The sequence below is a fragment of the Notechis scutatus genome, chromosome Z, assembly GCF_049901735.1.
Source record: "Notechis scutatus isolate UNSWTSFEM ecotype Mainland chromosome Z, rNotScu1.2, whole genome shotgun sequence".
NCBI lineage: Eukaryota > Metazoa > Chordata > Lepidosauria > Squamata > Elapidae > Notechis > Notechis scutatus.
In genome coordinates, this window is record NC_142025.1 from 81,134,696 (window position 1) to 81,161,552 (window position 26,857).

The window sequence follows — 26,857 nt, forward strand, 5'->3', positions numbered from 1 at the left end:
GAGTGCTGTGCTGCTTCAAAGAGTTTTCTGAAGCCAGGGTTTGTGTCATTCCTTCCTCTCTTTTTTTTCTCCCTCCCTTCCTCCATGGATTTATCTATCCATCCATATATCTCATTCACTTTCTCCTCTCTCCATCTCTCTCTCTCTTTCTTTCTTTCTTTCTTTCTTTCTTTCTTTCTTTCTTTCTTTCTTTCTTTCTTTCTTTCTTTCTGTCCCTTCCTTCCACCCCCTTTCTTTGTCTATCCCTTTTCTTCCTTTCTCTTCCTTTCTCTCTCCCTTTTTCTTTCTTTCTTTCTTTCTTTCTTTCTTTCTTTCTTTCTTTCTTTCTTTCTTTTTTTAATTTCTTTTATTTCTAACAACAAACATAAACAAACACAAACACAAAACAACAAATAAAACCTTCTTTCAGTTATACAGTGTGTTGGTTGGTACATATTTCTTGTGCACAATATTGATAGTCTTTCCCTCTTAAATTTAAGTTTATATTCATATTATATTAATCAGCTTTCCATAACATATTATGCTATTATTACATCATTAGACTTTGATTGCAAATTCACATTATTCTTTTCAAGTGAATTATAATTTTTACAAGTTCTAGTTCATATTATAATTCCTTCTATAATAATCAATTATAACTTATAATTACTCTTGTATTATATTGTATATTATATTATACTATTGTATAATATTTATATTATATTTTATTTTCCTATTTTTCTAGCTATTAATAAAACAAATCCCATATTTTATAATATTCTTTCTCTTCTTGCTCTCTAATTGCCAGTGTCAATCTCTGCACATTCCATTATTTTCTTTATCACCTCCTCTTCTATCAGAATTTTTTTTCATTTTTCCAGTTTTGAGCAAATACAATTCTAGCTGCTGTTAAGACATTAATAATTAGATATATAAATTCTATATAAATTCACTGTATCCTTCAGGTAAGATACCCAATAAAAATATCTCTGGTTTCAAGTCTATATGCTGTTTTATCATTTTTTCCATCCCTGTATGAATTTTAGTGCAGTATCTTTTGGCTTCTTTCCCTATCTCTCTCTTTCTTTATCTCTTTCCCTCTCATTCTCTCTCTGTCCCTTCCTCCTTCCTCTCTCCTCTCATGGGCAGCGCTGGCGGCTAAGCAAGCCAGGCAAGAGGGGTAGAGGGGGGAAACCTTGCTAGGCCATGAGTGCCACATGGGCAGCGCTGGTGGCCAAGAAAGCCAGGCAAATGGGGTGGGGGAGAAACCTTGCTAGGTTGTGAATGCTGCATGGGCAGCGCTGGTGGCTAAGCAAGCCAGGCAAGTGGAGTGTGTGGGGGAAATCTTGCTAGGCTGCGAGTGCCGCATGGGTGATGCTGGTAGCTAAGCAAGCCAGACAAGGAGGGGGGGCAGCTAGCTAGGTCATGCCACTCAGGACAGTGGCAGCATGGCAGTGGCAGCCTAGGCCAGCACGGGAGTCGGGACTCAACCGGGGCTTGTGGTGGCAGTGTTGGCAAGGGCGAGGGCAGCAGCGTGGTGGTGGCAACCTAGGCTGGCCCAGGAGTTGGGACTCAATTGGGGCTGGCGGCAGCAGCAGCATGTAGGTGACCGGGACTTGCAAAGCCTCACTTACCTAGGGAGATCATGGTGGAAGGCAGACAGTGATGGCTGGTGGGCGGGCAAAGGCAGACTGCAGGTAGCCGAGATATGGAGGGACGGGGTGGTGCAGCCAGGGCTAGAATGCAGTCAGCTTGTCGCACATGCGTTACAAGGATTGACTGGGCAGGGAGTGGAGAAGTGAGTGGAGAGGGATGGAGCCAGGGGCCCGTTTCACCGGTTCTCTGAACCGGTAGAATCACACCCCTGCAATGACTGCATCTCAAAAGATCCCTCTGTTAAAATACTGAAGTTTGCAGATGATACAACAGTGATTAGTCTCATTTAAGACACAACGAATCTGCATACAGATTCTGCATACTGAAAAACTAGTCTTGTGGTGCAACTGGAACAATCTTGAACTGAGCACACTTAAAACTGTAGAAATGGTGATAGATTTTAGGAGAAACCCTCCTATACTACTGCCCCTTACAATACTAGACAACACAGTATCAACAGTAGAGACTTTCAAATGTCTAGGTTCTATCATATCTCAAGACTTAAAATGGACACCTAACATCAAAATGTCATCAAAAAAGCACAACAAAGAATGTTCTTTCTGTGCCAACTCAGAAAGCTCAAACTGCCCAAGGAGCTGTTGAGTCAGTTCTACAAAGGAATTATTGAGTTTGTCATCTACACCTCTGTAATTGCCTGGTTTGGCTCTGCAAATGGATAATTAGAGCTGCAGAAAAAACAATTGCTACCAACCTGCCTTCCATTGAGGACCTGTATATTGCATGAGTCAAAAAGAGGTCTATTAAAATATTTACATCCTGGACATAAATTGTTTCAACTTCTACTCTCAAAATGATGCTATAGGGCATTGCACACCAGAACAACTAGACACAAGGACAGTTTTCCTGAATGTCATCACTCTGCTAAACAACTAATTCCTACAACACTGTCAAACTATTTACTAAGACTGTATTACTATTATTCTTCTCATCCTTCCTATTACCTTTCTCCTTCCACTTATGATTATAACCTTGTTGCTTGTATCTTTATGATTTATATTGTTCTATTTGTTTTCTAGTATGATTTGATTGCTTATCTAGTAACCTATGACTATTATTAAGTGTTGTATCTTACGATTCTTTTCTTTTTATGTACAATGAGAAAATATGCACCAAAGACAAATTCCTTGTGTGTCGAATCACACTTGGCCAATAAAGATTTCTATTCTGTTCTGTTCTGTTCTATTCCATTCCATTCCATTCTATATGGACACAATTCCATTAAGATCTAGACATTGAGTGTGGTTGGTCAGCCAGTTACAAATCCATCTGGTAGTGATGCTGTCTAAACCACATTTTTCTACTTGTCAAATAGTAGGTTGTAGTCTACTTTATCAAATGCCTTATGAGGGCCAAGTAGATTATATCCACAGCATTTTGCTTTGACACTTTGCCAAAGAATGTAATATATTGGCATGATGTATTTTTGACAAAGTCTTGTTGGCTTCTGGTTATGGTGTCTGCAGATTAATATTTCAATGATCTTTTCCAGAATTTTTCCAGGTGTAAATGTCAGGATGATAGGTCTGTAGTTTCCTGGCCCATTTCCACCCCCCCCCTTTTTTTGTAGATGGGAACTATATTAGACCTTTTCTAGTCATCTTGAAGTTCCCCAGTGGTCCAGGATCTTTGAAACATATAGTTCAGTTCTGAGATCATATCTGCAAGTTCCTTCAGAATCTTGGGGGGAAATCCATCTGTTCCTGGTGATTTGAACTTGCCCAGGATGGATGGAGAGTCTCCTACCATTCTCTTGCTTATTTTGACTTGCATTTCTAATCTGTATATTATAGTATTTTTAATAATTAGACTGTTTTTTCCTTTCTGTATAAAAATAGATGCAAAAAATGAGTTAAGCAGTTCTGCTTTTCCCCTGCTGCTTGTCACCTTCTTGTTATTTTCTCCCATTAATGGACTAATTGTTTCCTTGATTTTTTCCTTGTTTTTTTATATGTTGAAAAGTTTTTTTAAAAATTATTTTTGACTTTTGTTGCAAGCCTTAGTACATTTTGACCCTTAATTTTCCTGACTTCATCTTCACAGGCTCAAGGTATTTGATGATGTTCTACCTTAGTTATGTGCCCATCTTTCCACTTTTTATACTTCTTCTGTTTGTTTTTCAGTTTATCAGGGAATTATTTGTGCAGCAATGGGGGTTTCTTGAGATCTTATATTTTTCTTCTTCACTGGAATCGTGCTAGACTGGGGTTTTATAATCTCACTTTTCAAAGTTTCCCAAGCATCTTGAATGGTTTCCTCCCAAGGATTCTCATCCATGGAATCCTTCTCAAGGTCTAAGTTTATTGAAAACAGCTTTCTTAAAGTGACGAAACTCTAGTTTGATTTTGTTCTATTGCTTGAGCTTGCAAAATGTTGAATTCCAATATTGCATGATCACTCCTCTCCCCCACCAAGATTTCTGTTACTTCAATGCCTTCTATCATTTCATATCTGTTGGTTATAATTAGGTCCAGCATGGTTCCCTTTTCTACTTTTTGGAAGACAAAATTGTCTGCTAGATTTGTAAGGAATCTATTTGATTTTCCATTAAATGCAGAGTTTGTTTCCCAGTTGATGTCAGGATAGTTAATGTTCCCCATTACTATTACTGTGTGCTTCCTATATACCTTAGTTAATTGATTAGCAAAAAAAAATCCATCTATTTCCTGTTTAGTTAGGTGGCCTGTAATATAATACAGTTAGTCCTCGACTTACTACCACAATTCAGCCCAAATTTCTATTGCTATATGAGATTAAGTGAATTCTGCCCCATTTTATAAACTTTCTTGCCACAGTTTAGTGAATTACAGCAATTGTTAAATTATTAACACTGTTAATTAAGTGAATTTAGTTTATCCCATTGACTTTGCTTGTCAGAAGATTGCAAAAAGTGATCACATGACCCCGAGACATTGCAGCCATCATAAATACCTGCCAGTTGCCAAGCATCTAAATTCTGATTATGTAACAATGGGGATGCTGCAATGGTCTACATGTGAACAACGGTCATAATTCACTTTTTCAGTGCCATTTTAAATTTGAGTGGTGTCTAAATGAACTGTTTTAAGTTGGAGACTCCCTGTATTTGTTAGTGTTTTTTAGAAACAGCTTTCCAACTAAATTATTAACAAGAAGGCACTGAAATCAAAGAAAAAATTAAACTTGATGCATAACTGAAATCCCATTAATTTCAACTGAATATAGTTATGACTGAGGATAAATGCTACCCATGAATTCTAGAAAGAATTTGCTTAGAAAGGTAGTATATAAATATATGAATGGAATAGATTTAATATAGTACAAACAAACAAGTAATATGTCATTTTACTAACGTTTTCAAACCACAGAACTTTTTCAAAGTTCTTCAAACATTGCAATATGATGCAAGGATTTCTTCAGTCTTAATCCTTTGACAAAGAACGGAATAAACCTAGATCATTTCCAGGACCATTAACAGGGGAAAATGTTTCTCAAGAAAGATAGCTTGAATACGTCCTTTCCAGAGGTGCTATTCAGCAGGTTTTGACCAGTTCTGGAGAACCGGTAGTGGAAATTTTGAGTAGTTTGGAGAACCGGCAAATACCACCTCTTGACTGGAAATTTTACAGTATCCTTTCCCTGCGACACCCATCAAGCCACGCCCACAGAATCGGTAGTAAAAAAAAAATTAATCGCACCACTGGTCCTTTCAGATTTAAGTAAACATTATAAACAAAACAATTTTATTTATTTATTTTGATTTGCCAATCGCTTACAAGATAATAGGTATAAGTATATACATAGTTATGAATAGTTATGAAATGGGTACATATAAGAAAAATAAAAGAAACAATAGGACAGAGACGGTAGGCACATTGGTGCGCTTATGCTTATGCACCCTACATATCTCTTAGGAAAGGGGTAAGTCTAAGGTTAAAGTTTTTGGGGTTTGGGGAAGAAACCACAGAGTCAGGTAGACTATTCCAGACATTGACCACTCTGTGGCTGAAGTCGTATTTTCTGCAATCAAGTTTGGTGCAGTTAACCTTGAGTTTGTATCTATTGTGTGCTCTTGTGTTGTTATGGTTGAAGCTGAAGTATTCATTGACAGGTAAGTCATTGCAATGTATGATTTTATAAATCATATTTAGATCACAACGAAGACGGCGTAATTCAAGGTTTTCTAGGTCTACAATTTCAAGTCTGGGGGCATAAGGTATTCTACAACAAGTAAAGGAGTGGAGAACTCTTCTTGTGAAATATTTCAGGACTTTCTCAACTGTGCTAATATCAGATACGTTATGTGGGTTCCAGACTGATGAGCTGTATTCGAGTATTGGTCTAGCAAATGTTTTGTATGCTCTAGTTAGCAGTGTGATATTACCAGAGAAAAAGCTACGTAGGATTAGGTTAACAACTCTTAATGCCTTTTGGCTATGTAGTTACAGTGGGCTCTAGCACTTAGATCATTAGAGATGAGTATTCCAAGGTCCTTTACAGAGCTTGGATCATCAACAAGGTCTTGACAATTCAGCTTGTATTTTATTTTCTGATTTTTTTGCAAATATGTAAGACAGAGCATTTATTTGTTGAGATTTGAAGTTGCCATTTGTTTGGCCATTCTGACACATAATCAAGATCTTTTTGAAGGGTAGCAGTATTGTCTGTGGTATTGAACAGCTGTAATCATCAGCGAAGAGAACACAGTTGCTCTTAATATGATCACAGAGGTCATTTTATGTAGAGTATGAAGAGAATTGATCTTAGAACACTGCCTTGGAGGGACACCACTATTGACAGGTACAGAATTTGATAGGACGCTCCCAATTTTGACCATTTGTTGTCTGTTTGACAGGAATGCTTCTATCCAGTTATGTAGGTGTCCAGAGATACCATAAGATTTTAGTTTTAGGAGTAGTTTGTCGTGTACCACTGAATCAAAGGCTTTACAGGAGTCTATGTAGATTGTGTCTATTGTTTTGCCCTGATCGAGTTGTGTAGTCCATATGTTTTTGCAGTGTAAGAGTTGCAGATTACTGGATAGTTTTTTTCTGAAACCAAATTGTTTATTAGAGAGTAGGTTGTTTGTCTCTAAGTGGAGGATAATGGATTAGTTAATAATTGATTCCATGACTTTACAGGTGATGCAGCATAAGGAGATTGGTCTGTAATTCTCAAGTAGGCTGGGGTCTCCCTTTTTAAAGATGGGGATGACCGTGGCTTGTGACCATAGGTTAGGCAAGGAGCTGGTCCTGAAAGATTTTTCAAAGATTATGCTGAGGAGTTCTGCTATGGCAGTGGATAGCTTTTTTAAGAAGTAGGCACATATTCCATCCGGTCCAATAGATAGAGATGGTTTTAGATCACGTAGTGCTTTTTCAACATTGTCTTCTGTAAAATCGATATGTATTAGATCATTGTAGTTGTCTGTGGTTCGACTAGGAAATACTGGGCATGATCCATTGCTCTTTACAAATACTGAGCCAAAGAATGTGTTAAAGAGGTTGGCTTTAATGGTGTCGTTGTTGCAGTCTTTACCATTAGATCCTATTAGGGGTGGGATGGACCTTGAGTCTTTTAGTTTGTTGTTTACAAAATTGTAAAAAGCGCGGGTGGAATTGGTGCATAGAAGGTTTTCCTCTTGTTTAATGTGATAATTGGTGCATTCAGTCTTTATCTGGTGGCATAAATTTTTGTATCGGCTTTTGAAATTGTCAACGTGACCAGATTTGTTTTTCCGCCAGAGTGATCTCTTTTTGGATTGAAGTTTCCTTATTGTTATGGGTAATCTGTTTTTTTGTTTTGTTTTGGGAGTTGTTATTGGTACATATAGTTTGATGACTCTTTTGACTTCAAGTAAAAATATGTTGTAATGGTCTTCAACAGTATTGCATCCAGTGTATAGAGATTGCCAATCAAGGGATGAGAGATCGTTGTCTATAAGATCATAGTTGCCTTTTTGAAGTTATAATTGGGGTGTCATCTGTTCATCCAAGGTTGAGGGGGTGAACAATAAGATATCAACTCACTCATGTAGCTTCAGTGAAGTTTTTTATTTGTCTCCCTCACCACCACAACAGGTAACAGTGATCAAATTATGTTTAAAGTCAGCTCTGGGTTTCGTTGCAACCCAGAGCTGTATTTATACATGTTATGCTTTGGATAACAACATAATTACTTTTACCACCTTCCGGCCGCCTTCGCTGCCTAACATCCGGCATCCTTAAATTAAAGAAACATGGTAACTGCACCTTTCCCCTGCTCAATGAGTCCATGTACCCCCATTTGTCTCTTATCATTATTACAACACCACCCCCTTGACATCCAGCCATGAATCATTATTATTGCACCACTCCTTGTCAGGAAGCCGATGTCAGTTATTTGAAGAATATTCATCATAACGTCCACGTGGTAACACAAGGCAAGTAAAAGACCATGGTCGTATCACATCCTGGCTGTCTCGGCTCCAGTCCGTTCTTTATTGGAGTCATGACATGGGGATTACGTCATTGTGATGATTTTTGTTGAGACAAAAGTCAATCATGTTGTGGTCACTGTTGGAAAAGGGTTCTTTAGTTTGTATTCCGTAAATTAAATTCAAACTATTGCAGAAGATGAGATCGAGGAAGTTGTTAAGTCTAGTATTGTTGGTTATTAGTTGTTCCAGTCCCAGATTTGTAACAGCATTGTAGAAGGTTGCATGTATGGGTTCAGTTGTACATTCGTTAAGGGTCCAGTTAATATGAGGTAGATTGAAATCATCAAGAAAGATAAAAGTGTGTGGGCAGGATGTTGTCCATGTTAGTAGTGCATTTAGCTTGTTTACATGTTCGATGTCATAATCAGGTGCTCTGTAACATAGTAAGAATCAAAATGAGATATTTAAGGATAATTCACAGATGATGGTCTCAGGAAGAGCAAGCTTCTGGGTAACTTGGATGTTTTTTAGATGTAAGGACTTTTTATAGAAGATAGCAACACCACCACCTCTACGAATTTCATGATCTGATCGGTAAACATGATAGTCTCTTACTGTGGTAATGGAGTCAGGGAGAGATGCTTTGACCCATGTTTCACAGACAAATATGATGTCGAATTTAGCTATATTTAGTAAGAGGAGAAATTCAGGTTTTCTATTCACAAGGCTTCTTGCATTGAGTAGCTTGCATTTAAGGCCAGCTGTAGTTGGAATTGAGGTAGTGAGGGACGTGCGTGCCTAGTCTTGGGTGATGGTGGATTGGTTGGAGTAGGGTTGTGGTTGAAGGTTAAAGCTGAGTTGCGGGTTGTGTGACTTACTTTTGATACAGTCAGCATGGTAGTCAATGTACAGGTCTTTCTCTCCATTGTCTAGATTTTTTTGAGTTCTGTGAGGAGTACACGGGAGTGGGCACGTTGCTGTATGGTTAGGTCAGGGCAAGAACGGAGGTTCTTATGGTTGGTGTTGCTTTTGGCAAGTGAATTTATAGTATAAATGAATTTACGTTTGCTTGATTCATTTTTGCAAATGACCCTGCAGAAGCGTGGGGCCACAGAGCCGTCTTTGTTTTTGAGCTCTCAGCCAACGTGGGAAATGTCAAGTATTTCATCAGGGGAAATGGCTGATGCTTGATAATTACTGATGATGTTTCGGACAGTTGTGATGTCATCGTCATTGATGTCCTCTAGACCAAATAAGATGGCGTTTGGACGTTTCCGCTCATGCTCAACAGTTTCTCTGATGAGGATTGGGATATCATTATTTGTCTGATTTATGTTTTTTTTGTGGATTGGGTTGTGGATTTGGTTGTGGTTGTTGGGTAGAAATGTGGTTTGTAGCTATTGGATGTTCAGGTTTTTGCGTTGTGTCTTTTTTTTCAAGGTTGGATAATCTTTCTTTTAAAGCGTCCAGGGATGTTACTATGGTGTCAAGGGATGTTATTCGTGTTTCTATAGTATCAACTCTTTCAAACAGATCCAGTTTGGGTCTGCATGATTTGCAGAGATATGGAAACTCATTGGATGATTCTAGGTATTGAATCATTTGCTCGGGTAATCCCAAGCAGTCATGATGAGCTTATTTGTTACACAGAGAACATTTGATGGAATTTTCATTATCCTTTAGAGTTTTATAGCATTTAAGGTATGTGCAGGAGTCTTGTGGTTCATTGGTAGGGATTACTTTCTCTTTAGGTTGTGGTTTGGCATTGGATTTTTTTCTTGGCATGGTAGGTTTGTTAAGATGGTACGTTGATTAAATTACTTAATGAAACAATTTTGGGTAATTAATATAGCCAATATCACACCAATCAATCAATTGCAATAATCTCTCTAGTCAAATAATTTTGCTAAGCAACAATCAGCCTAATCAATTAATTACATTAATCGCTAATCAATTAATTATACTAATCATTAATCACACTGTTCAATTAAATTCACTAAATCACTAATTTTATTAATCAATTACATGAATCTTGATCTTTTAAACTAATCAGTAATCACACCATTTGCAGTAAATACTCTAATCACACTAATCAATTAAAACAATAAATCAATTAAACCATTAACAAAGTATTTTATAGAAATTGATTATCTAATCATTGATATAGGTAATGAGGTAGAAAAGTTGTAAGTTTTGAGGTAATGAATTAATCAGTGTTTGATTAAAGTAACGAGGTAGTATTGAGAGTCTGCAAGGAAAGGGTTAATTGTTTTACTAGCAGCTGTTATTTACTGGGTGGGAGGAATTTATTGTTCCGATGGTTGTAAACAATAGGCTGTAAAAGGATGTTTTGAATTCCAGCATTTTATAATAGAGAACCCTGCTAATGTAATATTATATACAAAAGAGATAGACGCCTATATAATACTGCTGCTCTTCAAATTGCATTAATTTCAATTTGCATTGGTGGGCTTCCAGATGCAATTCAAGGTGCTGGTCACCATTTTTAGTGCCCATCATCAGATAGGGCCTGGTCACAAGCATCCTGCCATTAAAGTCTAGAAATGGGGGTAAGATAAATGGTTAACAAAGCTGGGACTATACATGATGAGGCTCTAAAGGTGCTCTAAAAGCAGTTTTGGAAGAAGACACAAGGCTGAATGGACAATACAAGATGGTTGGGGGGGGGGGGAGGACTAAATTGTATGTCCTGAAGAGCCAACAAATAATGGTTCCTCCAAAAAGCCATGATTCAAAAGTGTTGGGATACTTTGGCTTTGTAATAACCCTGCACCAGTCAGGTGCTAGGATTATGTATCTATCCCTGAATTGCCCCAGGCCACTTCATTGACTGCATTGCTAAAAGAGTGGGTCACCAAACTACAGAATATCTCACTGATGAAAAGGAAAACTTTGGACAAAGCTAGGGGAGTGTAAAATAAACAATTAAAAAACACACTAAGCCTAAGAACTTTAAAGTGGGAGACAAGATCTGTCTATCTATCAAATTCTTACAATCTAGACAACAATCCAAAAAAATTGGGATCAACGTATGTTGGACCTTTCCCCATAAAAAGGATTATTAACCTGATGATTGTAGAACTTGAGCTGCCAAAAACGCTCAGATGCATATCCTCTGTATTTTATTGCAGCCTATTGAAAGCAGAGATTACGTCTTCCATTCATCATAACCATCTTCTGATCCCATTATGATTGAGGGAGAGCAACACTTTGAAATCAGAGACTTTTGGACCCTCATACACATCGGGCAAAACTCAGTACTTGGTAGCATGGGAATACTTTCCTTCCTCAGAGATTGAATGGGTTGATTCCCAACACATTTAGGCCTCCAGACAGCTTAAAAAAATTCCATGAGCTTTACACAGATAAGCCTCATTGAACTGTCTGCTAGTTAGAGAATTTTTATCTGTCTCTTCCTCCCCTCGGGGATCAAGGGGATCAGAATGTCACATCTTCCAGGTGCAGCTTGACACCTCACAGGCATCCTGCCATCAAAAGCTAGAAAGGGGAAGGTACAATAAATGGGCAATAAAGCTGTGTATGTATGTGATGGGAAATGGGGAGAGGGAAATGGCAGGTGATGAAGACCAGAGAAGCTCATCAGCAGTTTGGAATCCAAGGCCAGGCACCCTAAGAAAGAATGTCTATTATCCCCAAGCATCTCAGTGTTCTCAAAACATCTCACTGAGTTCCAATTGGATGAAGATAGATTGGTATTGGGGAGGGGGAGGGTTGGGATGAGGGGAAACCTTTCTGTATCTTTTGAATTTGTGAAATCCAGAGCTAGTCTGACAACACCCAACATCTCTTTAGTAAACATCTCTTTTGCTTCAACCCAATGAAGTCAAGGGTCTTTCTTTCCTAAGGGATGAGGTTGGAGCAGGTCTGACACAGAGTATATGTGATCAAGGTCCACCCAATAAAATAATGTTTTTATTAAGATGTAGGAAATGTGTGTTTCTTACTTGACACTGCTATCTGGTATAATCTCCTCAAAGATTGTATGTTTCTCATTCTAAAATTGTTCCAGAAACCTTGGCAAATTTTGGCTATTTCCCCAGACCTTGGACAAAGTACTAGCTAAGCTCCTGGCCCCTATACATTTCATGTTGTTTTATTTTTAAGCTATGACTGTGTGCCTATGACATTTTTTAATGTTCTTATTTCTGAAGACAGTATAAAATAAAGAAACTCATGGGGTACAAAATTCTAGACAAAAGATAATACAAAGCATTTACATAGGTTTATTTTCATCACTATTCTATTTCTTTATTGTGTTTACTTTCTGCCACTGATAAAATAAAATTTTGAGCAAGTTTTAAAGCAGTGGTGAGAGAGATAACATAGAACTAGATAGACAACTAATACTACTTGTGACAACCTGAGTAAGGGCTGAGGGGGGGGGGAATCAAATGAAATGATTTAATATTTGTTGAATGGTTTCAAAATATCATTTATGTTTCTCATGACTCTCATACCAAGGGGAAATTCTATTTCTACTCTGTAGTTATATTGACTATTGAGGTTCAATCACTTATTCAAAGAACATGCTAGCAATAAAACAAAATGGAATTTAACTATAGATTTTTATTATCTTTAATAAAAGATACTGATGATTGTTTCCCAATCTTCTGTTCATTGCATATTATTCAACAAAATGCTCCTCGTTTGAAATGGATTCTTTCAAATGTGATTGAACCAAGAAAAATAATTTCATGACTATATTTTGAAAATGCTAAATCTGCTACTTTGTTTTCTAATTATATTTCTCCTCAAATAACATATTTTTACCCTTATTCTTCATTATCAAATTAATTTATACATTCATTTCTGTATGAAATCTTTTTTCATTTTTCTAATGGAAGCATAGCTCCAGATATAGCCATGAGACAACAGCCACTGCTGTTGTCTAAATATTGTACTGGAGTAGCAAAAGACTTCATACAACACAAGAAGTTGATTGAGAGCCTAGACCAGTGATGGCTAACCTTTTTGTCATCGCATGCCAAAAGTGTGTGCTTGCGCGCTGAAAGTGCATGTGTGCGTGCTTGCACCCATAATGCAATGAATGCGTACCCTCCACGTGCCCCCGCCCCCTTACACATGCACGTGTGACCCTCCATGTTCTCCCTGCCCTCCTCTGTGTGTGAATGTGGGGCCCCCATGCTCCCCCTGTGCATGCATCTCCTGCATGCACCCTGCCCCCACGCATATGCGGCAGATACCCAAAAATCAGCTGGCTGGTGGGAGACATGTGTGCATGCACAGTGGAACTGAGCTGGGGCTACAGCTCGTGTGCCCGCAGACATGGCTCTGTGTTCCACTTCTGGTACGCATGCCTAGATTTGGCATCACGAGCCTAGACTGAAGTAACTTATTGTCCAGCAAGTAAAACACATTTCTTGTAACAGTAACCGCAGTAAAAAATAAAATGACAACATATGTAAACTAGAGTCCTTTATATTTTGGTAGTCTATGGAATATGTATACCAATAGAACTAAATATAGTTAATATTTTTCCTTTTCAAATTGTAATTGTAAAGAGATTAACTGCTTCATTAATGGCTCTTGGGAAAACATATATTACATCATCCTTTCTATTACAAGTAGTAACGATTGAATGTTTTACATTTTATGATAATTTGATGGTGAAAATCTATTTTGTATAGATCCTGCATGGTTCATTAATATGGGAAAAACATTTTTATTATGTGGTTTAGTAATGCATGTTCTTTAATCCAATGTGAAGAAGAGAGGAAAAAAATATTCTTTACTGAAAACAAATTATTATTTCAAGCAGCTTTCTGTTATGTACCTTCTAACCTGGGAAAGAATCATAGCCTACACCCTGTCAGGAACCTAGTTGTCTGTGTGAAATTGCACTTACCTGCCTGGTTTGTGGTTACATTGACTGAAACAAAGTGCCGTGTAGCTGGATTCTGGCCGGACACACCATTCACTGCCTCAATTTCAAAGGTATAATTTGTGTGAGAAAGCAGGTCTACCATCATCACAGAGGTGTTTTTCAGGTTGTTTTGTTGTGGAAGGTACCTGACATGACTGCCACATGCCTCACAGAGCCCAGAGTGCCAGTTGCACTTCTTGCATGCAATATAATAAGACACATCTTTCCTTCCACCAGAATCAGCAGGAGGAATCCATTCCAGAAAGACACTAGTCTCGTTAACATTTGAGATGGCACTCCGAGGTGCAGAGGGGGGTCCTGGTATGTAAAGTGAGAAAAATAAAGTAAGAATCAGATTCAAATCCCAAGTTCCTATCTAATATTTTCAAAGATAAAAGAATGACAAACCAAATAATCTATCAGGACGGGAGCTATGGTCCATTGGATCCCTGGGAATGCATTTGCATCCAACACTTTCCCATCTTTTCTTAGAGATCAAGACAAGACTTCCAAGACAAGGTAATGGGAAATCCAATAGCCTCCCAACAGTTAGCAATTCTTTTAGAACAGGGGTGGGCAACTATGGCCCTTTTATGAATTATGGACTTCAACTCCCAGAATTCCTGAGCAAGCCATGCTAGCTCAGGAATTTTGGGAGTTGAAATCCACAAGTCATAAAGGGGCCATAGTTGCCCACCTCTGTTTTAGAATATGGGTATTTTAACAGTATATTTTAAACTTACAAAGCAAGAAAACCCCTTAACAATGAACACATAAATACAAAACTCCCCCCCCCCCCAAAAAAAATGACCCTGTCCTCTGTTCTCCTAAATACCTTCTTTGTTAAGAAAACTTCTGATTTTCTACTTATTCTCAAAACTATTATATGTATCTGGGTTGTTTTTGAATTGTGAGAATGCTACAATTAATTTTCTGTATAAATTGCACTGCAGTTTCTTTGAATGTTCATATATCCTGATCTGCAAACACTTGTTGAAAGGAATTCTCTCGTAAGACATTCATTTGGGACAGAACTAAAGCAGGGTAAGCCAAAGCAGCTAGAGAGATGATTATACAAAGAAAGTTAGAACATTCATATATATGTATTCTCAACCATCTTATACCTTAAATAAGTATTAGAATTCAGCACAGCAGGGCAAAAATTCCATGGTTTCCTTCTCAGTAATTCCTTTTCATCACAGTTTCCAACAGGCACTTTAGAAAGCAGTAACAAAAGTAAATCTACTCAACAATTCCAGATGACTAATGCATTGTATGTTATCACCGGGGATGGATATTGATTATTATTATTATTACTTTTGGTATTGAGTTTTTATCTTGGGCTGCCCAGAGTCACTGAGAGTGAATTGGCGACCATATAAAATTTCACAAACAAACAGTATCAAAAAATCATTTTGAAATTAGCCTTTGTTACTGAACATAATATCAAGCAACCTATCTTGGGAATACCTATGATCTTGCTGTGATCATATTAAGTTTGTCCTGGCTCAGAGATGACTACTAAATAAATCTACACGAAACATTTATGCATACACTCACAAAATAGTAGCGCATCATGAGGGTAAATTGGAATAAATTAACCATGGGCCCAAATTTATATGTGTTTTCTAATACTCAATCTATCAAATTCACCTAGAAACAAATGGGTACCTGGAATTCTAAGCAGTAGCTAAACCAACAAGGCAAAAAACAAACAAAGTAAAGGAATGCACACTTGCCACAGGAGTTAACGGATGCTAAGAACACTGTTAGCATTAAGCACTCGGATCCAGATTTCTTTTGATAATGGTGATGTTAAAATAACTTGTTATAATTCTAATTCTAAAAAGTTCTTTATTTATATTGAAGATTCTATCAATAATTTATCCAACATTCATTAAATATTTTAATATGCATAAGAATTATCTTAGTAATATTAATTGTATCAATCATGTTTGCTCCTATGACAATTGCATATTTACATATTCATTTATTTGTTATTTTACAAATAATTTAAGTCAGTGATATATCCAACGTATTTTCTTTATTCTATTTTCCCCACAACAACAATCCTGTAAAATGAGTTAGGCTGAGAGAGAGTAACAAGCCCAATGCCACCCAGCTGGCTTTTATGGCCAAAGCTAAAACTCAGTCTCCTGGTTTCTAGCGGGTGCCTCAACCACTAGACCAAAATGACTGATGTAACTATTGAAATGATCTACATAATTCTATAAAAAGGGATGAAACTCCTACCCTCTTTCAGGTCTTTATTCCTGACTTCCAGTACTTAATCTATTAATAAATCAAATTATTCTTCAATGTAAGTGTGTCTTGGTCTCTGGTTTTAAAGTTGTTTTAAGATAAATGTTTTCCTTCAGCATACACAAAAAATAAGCACTAATCTTCTTTGAATATATTTTTTAATTTTTTATTTCAAATTTACATCTGTACTGTGTGTGAACAAAGTTATATTTAACTCATATTTATCTAATTTGGATATCATTCATATTTATCTAATTCAAAATAACAGTATTAATAATTTCTATCACATTTATCCATTTTAAGTAATCCTCATTATATTATTCAAACATACATAGGCAATTTTCCTATCCATCATCTCTTCTTCTCTTTTGTGCTTCAAATCTTATCCTTTTTTTAAATTTGACTGCCACACTCCTCATCTTTATCTCTGTCTTCATCTCTTTTTTATTCAGTCTAAACATTTCTCCTAGTACAATCTTGTGCTGCCAATTCTCCCAATTATCTGCCCATATCCCAATCTCCTTATCAAAGGTAACTACTTGTCTCTCCCGTTGTTGATTTATCTGTTTTATTTTCTTCAGTTCTTCTTCCTTTGCCAGCTGATTTGTCAATCCTGTTTTTTGCTCCAGTCCTTGATTTCTTTCTTGATACGGCCAGTCCATCTGTTCTTTCTGCTCCTTTTGCTTATCCTTTATCTGGTCCTCCTCTTCATTGTGCTGTTGCTTTTGCTGATTTTTCTGATCCATATTTTTCCCTGTTCATATTGCATCTGCTGGGTCAGGTAGTCCTTTTTGTCCAAAGGTAGTGCTGTTGCTTCCACCAATTCATGGGCAGTTTGATCTTTATTCAATGTTCTTTGCAAAATGTTTTCTATTGACTTCCATTGACTAGATTAATAATATTTTGGAACACCAAGGACATATCATTAAGAAATTCTCTCATTCCCACAGTTGTTCCTTCAACTAGAGTCATAACAGTGATAAAAGTATGACAAACAATCATGCCTCAATCAAATTCAGAGCATCCAAAATCCTAGAAATGTAGTTTAATAAATAAAGGTCTCCTCTCTAATTTCCATACTTCCTTTTTTCCAGTAGGTATTTGTTTCACTCAGTCTCTATTTTTTTCAAAACACAGTCAATTGTTTAAATGGCCATTTCCAACATTTACTCAGTACTCTTGTTAGTCCAAGATATTTTCCCAGTTCCTTAAATCTGCTCTGTGGTTTTAGTCTTTTATTCTAGCTTTCCAGAATCTCTTTTATAGAATGTTTCCCTTATTTCCACCTCTCGTGAGCATAAGACAATAAACAAGCAATAAACAATTAAAAGTCACATTCATTCTCCTTTATAAGTTTCCAGGAGTCTATGAGTCACTTTTTCTTTCATTAGTCGATAGTGCTCTCAACTTATTTTTCAGCATAGTTCTCTTTAAAAAAAAATTCCCTGCCACTTGGATAATTATATTTTTAAGAGTCCCTTTTCTAGGATTTTTTAATCCTTGGGGTAACTTGTAAAGAAGTAAAATCATCTCACCCAGCAACACAGTCTCTGTTCATTGCTCCCTTCGCTACTGCACTGTCTTGGATATTCTGGCTGTTCCCAGCTTCATGGCAGCCATGCTGACTACCATTATTCCACGTCTTCGGATGAAGGGGAATTTCCAAGTCAGGGAGGAGAGATGTGGTGCTCTTCGACCTGCAAGGCATCCCCTCCCTTTACAAGTAATCCTTGAGATACTACATTTAGTGACCACTCAAAGTTACAATATATCTCCCATGTTCAACCATGATTCAAAGATAAGAATTTTACAAATGTTATCTGGTCATTTGCACTAACAAATAACTGGTAGGATTCATTAATTTGCAGAGAAGCACGCTGAAGCATGCCCACCTATCTCTTCCACCACCCATCCTTGCCCTGCCAGGGCCCCAAAGGCACTAGGCCTGCTTTGTCCTCCGTTCCACCCCTCACAATGCCTTTCAGAGGTCTGCAAAATTCATATTATAGGTTGTTCTTACTGGGCTATGTGGAGAAGCCATTGCAAGCTGACCTCGGCAAAACCGTATTTTCCCCATCTTCTGCCACAGTTTCTGATTTGCAGTTTCTATATTTCCTCATGAAAAGTTTTAAAAGGAAGGGGAAGAAACAAGAGCACGATGCAGTGAAACAGAGGACAGACAATGAAGCATTAAGTGTTAAAAGGGCAATGCAAAGGGAGGAGGGAGAGAAGTCATGCCTTCCAGGTCAGGTTTCAAACAAGGCAAAGCAGCTTCCTCTGCATCATCCTTTTAATACTTAACTCTTCATTATCTGCTCTCTGTATCACTGTACCATACTCTTGTTTATCCCCTTTCTTTGAAAACATCCCATTTTAAAACTTTTTTTCATGAGGAAATATAGAAACTGCAAACTACAAATTGTGGCTCATTATCCTGTTTAGAGTTAAAGAGGCCATGCACAAAGGCAGAAAGTGGGGGAAATATTACTTTCCCAAGGTAAGTTTGCAAACGGCTGCTCTGTGTGGCCCAGTAAGTACGGCCCACAATTCTGAGTTCTGCAGACCTCTGGAAGGTAAACAAGGCATTGTGGGGGATGGAGGTGGCTGTGGGGACCCCAAGGAAAGGATGTAGAGCATGGGGGTATTTCAGGAGGTGGAGAGGCCCTGGGAGGCATGAGGCAGGCATCCTTGCTTACGGCACTCCATGCATATTTAATGACCCCACACACACATTCACCCCACATTCATTTAACATATGCATCGAGATGAGGGCTCTTTCACTTAACAAGTTTCAGTTAACATCATTACAACCAAATGGGCAGGTTCCATTACTGTTATATGTCAAGAATTACCTGTAGCTACCAGTGTCAAGAAAATATCAGGAATCACATTGAAATCATGATTCCCAGTTATAGGGAACCAAATAAACTTTTCTGAAATTAAAGAAGGTATAGAGCAGGTGTGTCCAACCTGTAGCCCATGGTCTGCATGCATATGGTCTTGAACAATTAGTAATGCATCCATATTAATAAAAATATAAAAAATAAATAATACCAAGACAATTCCTCTTCACTCCATGCAGCCCAGACAAGCCAAAAGACCTGCATATTCTACATCCTGTTGCTTTGTAGACATTTGATGTTTTATTGTAGATCAGGGGTGGACAACTATGGTGGACAGGATGAAAATGAAAACAGACTGCCAAAGACCAAGAAACTAAATAAAGGAATCTAAATGTTAAAACAAATGGTAGAAATTACCAAGAAATGAAAAGAAATGAAACCAAGAAAATCAAACATCTCAGGAAAGAATGTCATCCAAAATTTCAAAGATCTGTTAGAAAAAGTAAGAAACAATATTACAACAATATCTGTAAGAATGGGAAAAACAAAAAGTCTTCCAAAATATGTCCTAACTCAGGAGATTTCAACCTTAAACTGATATGCTAAAATTACTGATTCTAAAAAGATTAAACAAAGAAGGAAATAGTGTATTTAAATTCAGTATAGTGATATCAACATCCTTAACAAATATTTCTTACTTACAAGAACCTCTAATATGAAGATGAAGTTTGACCAATACTTTAGCCATTACCAAGTCAGCAAACTACAGAAATTAATGGAATATCTATAGAAATATAAACAAAAGAATACTGTGTTTCTCATATAATAAGGCCGGGTCTTATTTTTTTTGAGCTCCGAAAAAATGGCTAGGCCGTCTTTTCGGGGGTGACTTAATTCCCCCCCCCCTTGCATCTTCGGGCGGGCGGGCAGCAATGGCTTGGATGTTGACCTCGGTGTTGGTGGGGTACTTCATATTGGGGTCAACGCAGGCAGCACCATATCCGGGTGTACAACAGAAGTACTTCCTAACGGCAAGCCCCCCCTCCACCATTCCCCCCCATTTCACATGTTTTAATATAGGCCTTAATTTGGGGGGAGGGGCTTAATTTCATTTCATGCCTATAAAACATGCTGGGACTTCCTATTGGGGGAGGCCATATTGTTGGAGAAACAGGGTATATATAGCAGTTCTAATCAAACTATGCCTGCAAAACTGGGCAACACCTCAGTTAGGGTTCAACTTCAATTGAAAAAGGTTTATATACCAACACCAAACAAAGAAGACTTAACAGAGTATAGAAATTATTTTGTAATATCCTTAATTTCACATGCTAGCAAAATAAGGCTTAAGATCATCCAAGGCAGACTAAACCATGCAGGGAGAGGAAATGTTAGATTGAGCCGTTTAGTGTGGCTATGGAAAACAGATGTTACATTACAACAAGAAATCAGTAATTGCTTTGTTGATTATAGATCTTTTTGTTGTGTCAAACTATCAAGCCGTGGAGCATCCTAAGGAAAATGGGAATTCCAGGAAATCTAATTGTCCTTATGAGAAATATATATACAGACAAGGAAGTCACAGTCTTGGCAAAATATGGTGAAACAGACTAGCTCCAAGTTGGCAAAGCAGTGAGACCAGCCTATGTCTTTTTTACTATTTTGGGAATATGAATGGGGAGAGGGTGGACTGAAAGATGAGTGTGGGTGGATTGAAAGATGGTTTTAAAATTGGAGGAGAAAATAACAATAATCTGCATTACCCTGATTTCATTACTTTGATAGCCAAATATAATATGCAAGATATAATAATGAACATCAAGCAACATAATGAAAAGATGGGTTTAAAATTAATGAAGGACAATAACAACAGGTACAACACTCAGCCTTATTTTCAACAATCAGTAGAAAACTTCTGTCTTTTAAGATCAATTGTTTACAGTAAAGTAACCGAGCAACAAGAAATATAAGTATTATTTATTTATTTAACATATTTATCGTATTTAGGAACTACCGGCCTCCATCAGAGTAGGCCTCACTTGCTGACTGCCTTGTGCAGGAATTATGTGTGAAGTTAATTATATACTGTATATTATTTTGGAAATAAACACTATATATAATTGTATATTAATTTTAATTTTAATAATATATAAGGGAAAATATTTCATTTTTAAAATCATTTTGTGGATTCCATGGTGGATTTTTTTTTTAAGGCTGATGGATGAGCATTTTCTTACATTAGTTATCAAGAAAGCTGTTTTAATTGAGTTGAATTAAATTAAGAAAGATATATGTACCTATCAGTTTTAGAATTAACTCTACATGACATTAGTATTGTAACTTTGGACATACATTTAATATTTCCATATTTTATTTACATTTAATCAATCTGGTGTTTTGCTATATTTGGTATATGACATTGTTTACTAGCCGTAGACCTGTATTCCTCTTCTTTAATGTTACTTAATTAAAAATGATGGGAGAACTACTGTTTTAGAAAAAAGACATGGTGTAGTTTAAATCAGAGAATTCCAACTCCAACTCTGAAAAGATGAAGGAAGAGGGCCTTTTCCGTTGCTGCCCCTGCTTTGTGGAACATTTTGTCCTCAGTGGTGAGGAAAGCCCCCAATATCTTGGGCTTCCATAAAGGGTGCGAAACTTTGCTGTGTACCCTTGTCTGGAGGACACAGGGGCCCACGTAGCCATGGGGCTGGTTGAGCCTATGAGAATTCCTCCCCCCCCCATACCTGTATTAACAATCTCTCCATCTCTTGTGATGTTATAATTTTGTTTTACATTTTTCAATTTTTAATCTTAAATTATTTGGTTTGTAATGTTTTATTATATTGATTAAATTGTATACTACCCAGAGCCCCTCTGAAAGAGCCAGGCAGTTAAAAAGTTTGATATATAAATAACATAAATCAGGGACAATAGAAAGACATTCAGTCTTCTAACTGGTCTTCCTCCAATGTCCCTTCCCCCACATATGCATAATTTTTCCAAAATGCTTGTTGCAAACTTTATTAACTATGTCTTCATATTAACAATTCGACTTTATTTGGAAAACAGATATAGTAAAGGCAACAGTTTCTAATGAATGATGCATCAACTCATCCACATCTATCCTACTACATAGCCAGTTATTCTGTTGATTTCATATATTTTACACTGTATAGTTGACTGAAATAGATTATGGATATATGAAACAAATTATTTGGTTCAATGAATATTCACTTTATAGATCCCTATGATTCAAAATATGTTATAGTCAGTACATTAAACAGTTTCTTTAAAGTAGTGGCCACATTAGTAAAAATAGGATTAAATATTAGCTGAACTGGAACTTTATGGATCAAAACAAGAAATCTCTAAATATCACATGGTGGTGAATAGAAGAAAGGCAAAAATGGCTATCCTACATGTGAATTTTCAAAGGCTGATTCTATTGAAAACATTCTACTAAATTCAAATGAGTTAAAGAAAATTCAAAGTATCACACCAGTTTTGAATGAGATAATATGGCAGATTAATTTCAGTTTCTGAAATTATTATACCCACCCCCAAAAATTCTGCACATTAATACTACTTGCCTTTCAATATCCCTTGACCATATCACTGATTATTTCAATTCTCAGTATTCAAAGCCTCCTGCCTGTATTTCATATGTCAATACCACCCTTCAGCTTATATATACTAGGAAAAGATGAAGTCTTCTTATAGCTGAAGATTGAGTCTCAGCGAACATATTCATACTGGTTTCTTAGAAATAATACAGAAATGAATTTTTCAATTTGCAATGTTAGTATACAGTTGGTGTTTTCTGGTGATATTTCACACAAGTATTAATAAGATCAGATCCTGTTATCTTTTTCAAAATTTTCTGTACTTCAAGAACTTTTCAGTAAGCTTTCTGAATTTTCTCATGCTTCTTGACTGCTCATACACATAAATCCTATCTCTTTCTTAAATTCTTCTGCACCTAAATATGTTAACATAATGGACATTAGGACAGTGGTTAATAGTGAGTCATGCATATTGGCCTGTAAATAGATTATTTTTTATTCAGAATATAATTTCACATATTAATAGAAGATGGTTAGATATTATAATACAGATACAGCCATCATGAAACAGATGTAATCTGGATGTTTTGAAAAATGCTAATCACTTTCTTTTTATTAGATCAAGTGTAATAATACTGAGTATTGTGGAAGCTTCTGCCTTAAGATGCATAGAAAAGAAAAGTCGAATAATATTTCTTTTATCTGAAGATTTGGATCAAAAACAAAAACCCTCAGGCTCACTCCCCCTTTTTGCAGAGACTTACAAAAATCATGCTGCTGACTTTCAGCAGCAAACTGCTATGAAAGAGAATGATTTCCCAAAATTTTTACTTTAATAATGTCACTATTCATTGTGGTCTTTCACTTTGTTGTTCTAAAATAATGAAAGTTTGTCTCTTTGTTCTCTTATGAACATAGGGTAAAAAGTACAATAGACTTACAGGGAGAAAAAAAAATCAACCAATTTGATCAATTCCAGAATTGCAAATGGTTTATTTTTCATTCAGTTCACTCAGCAATAGTTTCATAGGCTACTCTATTAGAAAGAGAAACTGCTACAAAAACAAACAAGAATTTCACTCAAGAAATTACAATGATTGCATTGTAGAGGTTACCGTATTTGCCGGCGTATAAGACGACTGGGCGTATAAGACGAGCCCCCAACATTTCCACTCAAAATATAGAGTTTGTTATATACTCGCCGTATAAGATGACCCCCCCACTTGGAGGCATGTTTTTCAGGGCAAAAAGTCATACGCCGGCAAATACGGTAAGTTGTAACACTTGGGGTATTCTGGATATAATTCTTGATTGACACCCCGTCCCTTTCCCCCAAACTTACAAAGCCACCAAAATGCTTTAGAGAGGCAGCTTCGCCTTTCTCAGGCTGGCACTCAATTCCTCTCTCTTTCTTTGCGATCTGCTTTTTTCAGGGGAAAATAAATAAATAAAAATAAAACTGGACGAAAAACAGTCGAGTTGTTTCTTAATATCTTTCCACCTCCCCAAACAATTTGTCTCCAAGGGTGCACCACACTGATTGCGACATTAATTATTTCAGAGAGAGAGGGTGGGGGGGAGAAATCTTTGCTTCCTACTGTGGCTTTTTCCTGCGCATCGTTTTTTCCCTTGGCTTTGTGGTTGTTACTTCTTACAGGGAGGGATAATGATTTCATTATTTACCCACGCTGGGAGAAAGCGGAAAGGATGTCTATTTTCCTGCTCACTAACTTTCCAGAAAGCGTCGAGTTCCTACCCCGAGACTTGCCAAAAGTCCAGTTCATTCATTTGCTACCTTTCTCCAATGAGATCCAGATCTGTTTCCACAACGCGCTTTAGGATCTTATCTTATTATCTTATTATTATGTTATTAGCCTTGCTCGGTCCGTCCAAGAGAGAAGAAGGCAGACGGTTTGCGCTCAGGGAGAAAGGAAAGAGCCTCTCGCTCACGCTTGCACACTGCCCCCTCCACCCCAGCAACGCTTAGGAAAAGAGTTACACAAGCATCCTTTCCAGAAGTGAATGGGGGAGGATTCGAGCAAAGGCTGAAACCGGGAAGAGAAAAATTCCCAAAGAAAATCGTGACGAGCAGCATCCCATTCCTGGGAGAAAAACAAAAACAAAAACACGAACTCTTCCCGAAGCACAAAAGCAAGGATGGCGCTTTCAGCTTTGAGCTGCGTCACAGCTTCCCCACCCTCCACTGGTCCCCACATGCGGCGAAGTTTCTGCCACTGGGGGGTGGAGGGGATGGAAGGAGGTGAGGGATGGGGGCAAAGCCTGAGCCTGCCTGTCCGCCGCACAAGCGGAGTGGGTGGGTGGGTGGGTGGGGAGGAGGAGGAAGAGAGACTCCGCTGGGCTTGAAGGGGCTTCGCAAGTTGCGGAGCTCCGCCCTGTCGCTTCTTGCACCGAGTGACAACAACATATTTGCCGGCGATAAGACGACCTTTGTTATATACTCGCCGTATAAGACGACCCCCCCACTTGGAGGCATGTTTTTCAGGGCAAAAAAGTCGTCTTATACGCCGGCAAATACGGTAGATTAAACATTTTAATTTGCATGGCCACCAAAAGTAATTTTTAGACTGAGGAAATATTACTTTCCTTTCCTTCACATTTTCCTTAATGCTATCTTTCTTGATTTATTTTACTTAAACCAATGGATTTTCCCTGATAATTGTTGTTGATTATATCCAAATATCTATAAACAGGAATCATACAGCTTATCATAATTAATTAAATGATAATATGGGCAAATGAGACTGAAGAAATTACCTCAACCAGCTGCCAAAAAATATATGAATCTTCAGCAAGATTTCTAATTTGTTTTGATAATTTGTGCAGTTGCACTGAGTATTATAATTCTAATATGAATATAAACATTAGAGAATATTCACATTTGTTTTATTTCATATGCTCTCAGAAAGTATATTACAAGTTACAAGTTGAAGATTCCTAATAAATATAATAATTGATCTATGACCCTTCTTATCTGAACATATACCTGCAGCAAGCACCAAGTCTTAAATCTTTCCATAATGTACCACCTTTTCCAATGCATATTTATATGCTACTTTTCTGTTCTTTTAAATATTCAGAATGGCTTACAATAATTAAGAACACAGAGAATAGAAAGCTTTTATTTAGTTGGATGTTTGATTCATACAAATGCACTTTAAATACCATCTAGTCTCCTTTTAACATTTTCTCCAGATTATCCCGATAACAATTAATTCATGTAAGGTTTGGCAACAAATTATTATGCATAAACAAAAAATATTCAGTCAAGCTTTCAGAAATAGGTAGAGGTTTTATTTGCTTCTGTTTACTTCAGAGATTTGTTAAAACTTTCATTATGAGCAGAATTACCTACACTTTGCATGCAGTTGTACTTATTACTATTTATTTGCTTCCTGTATATTCAGTTTATACATTTTTTCTTACAGAGATTACATAGTAATTCCCATCAGGAGAAGAACATAAAATAATGGATATATATTGAAGGCATATTTTCAACCATGATTTATTAGGAATGCTATAATGGTACAATTTATATATCATGCTAAACTCAAAAGAAACAAATCATAATACAACTTAGTACAGGTAGTCCTTGACTTTTGAGCCCAAAATTTCTGTTGCTAAGTGAAACATTTGTTGAGTGAATTTTGTCCGTTTTACAACCTTGATTGCCACAGTTGTTAAATGAATCAATGCAGTTGTTAAATTAGTCACATGGTTGTTAAGTGAATCTGGCTTCCCCATTTACTTTGCTTGCCAGGAGGTCACAAAAACTGATGATATAAACCTGGGACACTGTCATAAACATGATTTAGTATTCAAATTTTGATTACATGATCATGCTGCAACAGTTGTAAGTGTGAAAAATGGTCATAGGTCACTTTTTTGAGTGCCATTGCAATTTTGAATGGTCATTAAATGAACTGTTGTAAGTCAAGGATTACCTTTATTACAGAATTTTTTCCCATGTGTACCTATCCACTTGTAAATTTAAATTGTTCAAAGCCAATAAACAATTTCTACAGTTATTATATAACAAAAATAACTGTCTGAGGTTCGAAATACTTTCTGAATCAGTTCCAAAGCATATAGTGCCCTGTGAAATACAAGATCAGCATATCAAAACATGAACAAACAAGAAAAAAAAATGACCACTGAGTCTCTTTCCATAGAGGCCTGAAGATGGGGTTTA

The 26,857-nt window shown here is 37.0% G+C and overlaps 1 protein-coding gene across 9 annotated transcripts in view; it reads right to left on the minus strand.

Moving 5' to 3' along the window:
• EPHA5 (EPH receptor A5) overlaps positions 1 to 26,857 on the minus strand; it is a 195,331-nt gene that overhangs the window by 80,494 nt on the left and 87,980 nt on the right. For 4 of the 9 annotated variants that reach the window (XM_087947068.1, XM_087947065.1, XM_026678276.2 and 1 more), the window contains exon 5: positions 13,959 to 14,294. The exons of the other annotated variants lie outside the window; for them this stretch is intronic. In XM_087947068.1, the coding sequence (XP_087803194.1) occupies positions 13,959 to 14,294 (336 nt within the window). The remainder of the gene's footprint in view (positions 1 to 13,958; positions 14,295 to 26,857) is intronic. 9 annotated transcript variants of the gene reach the window in all.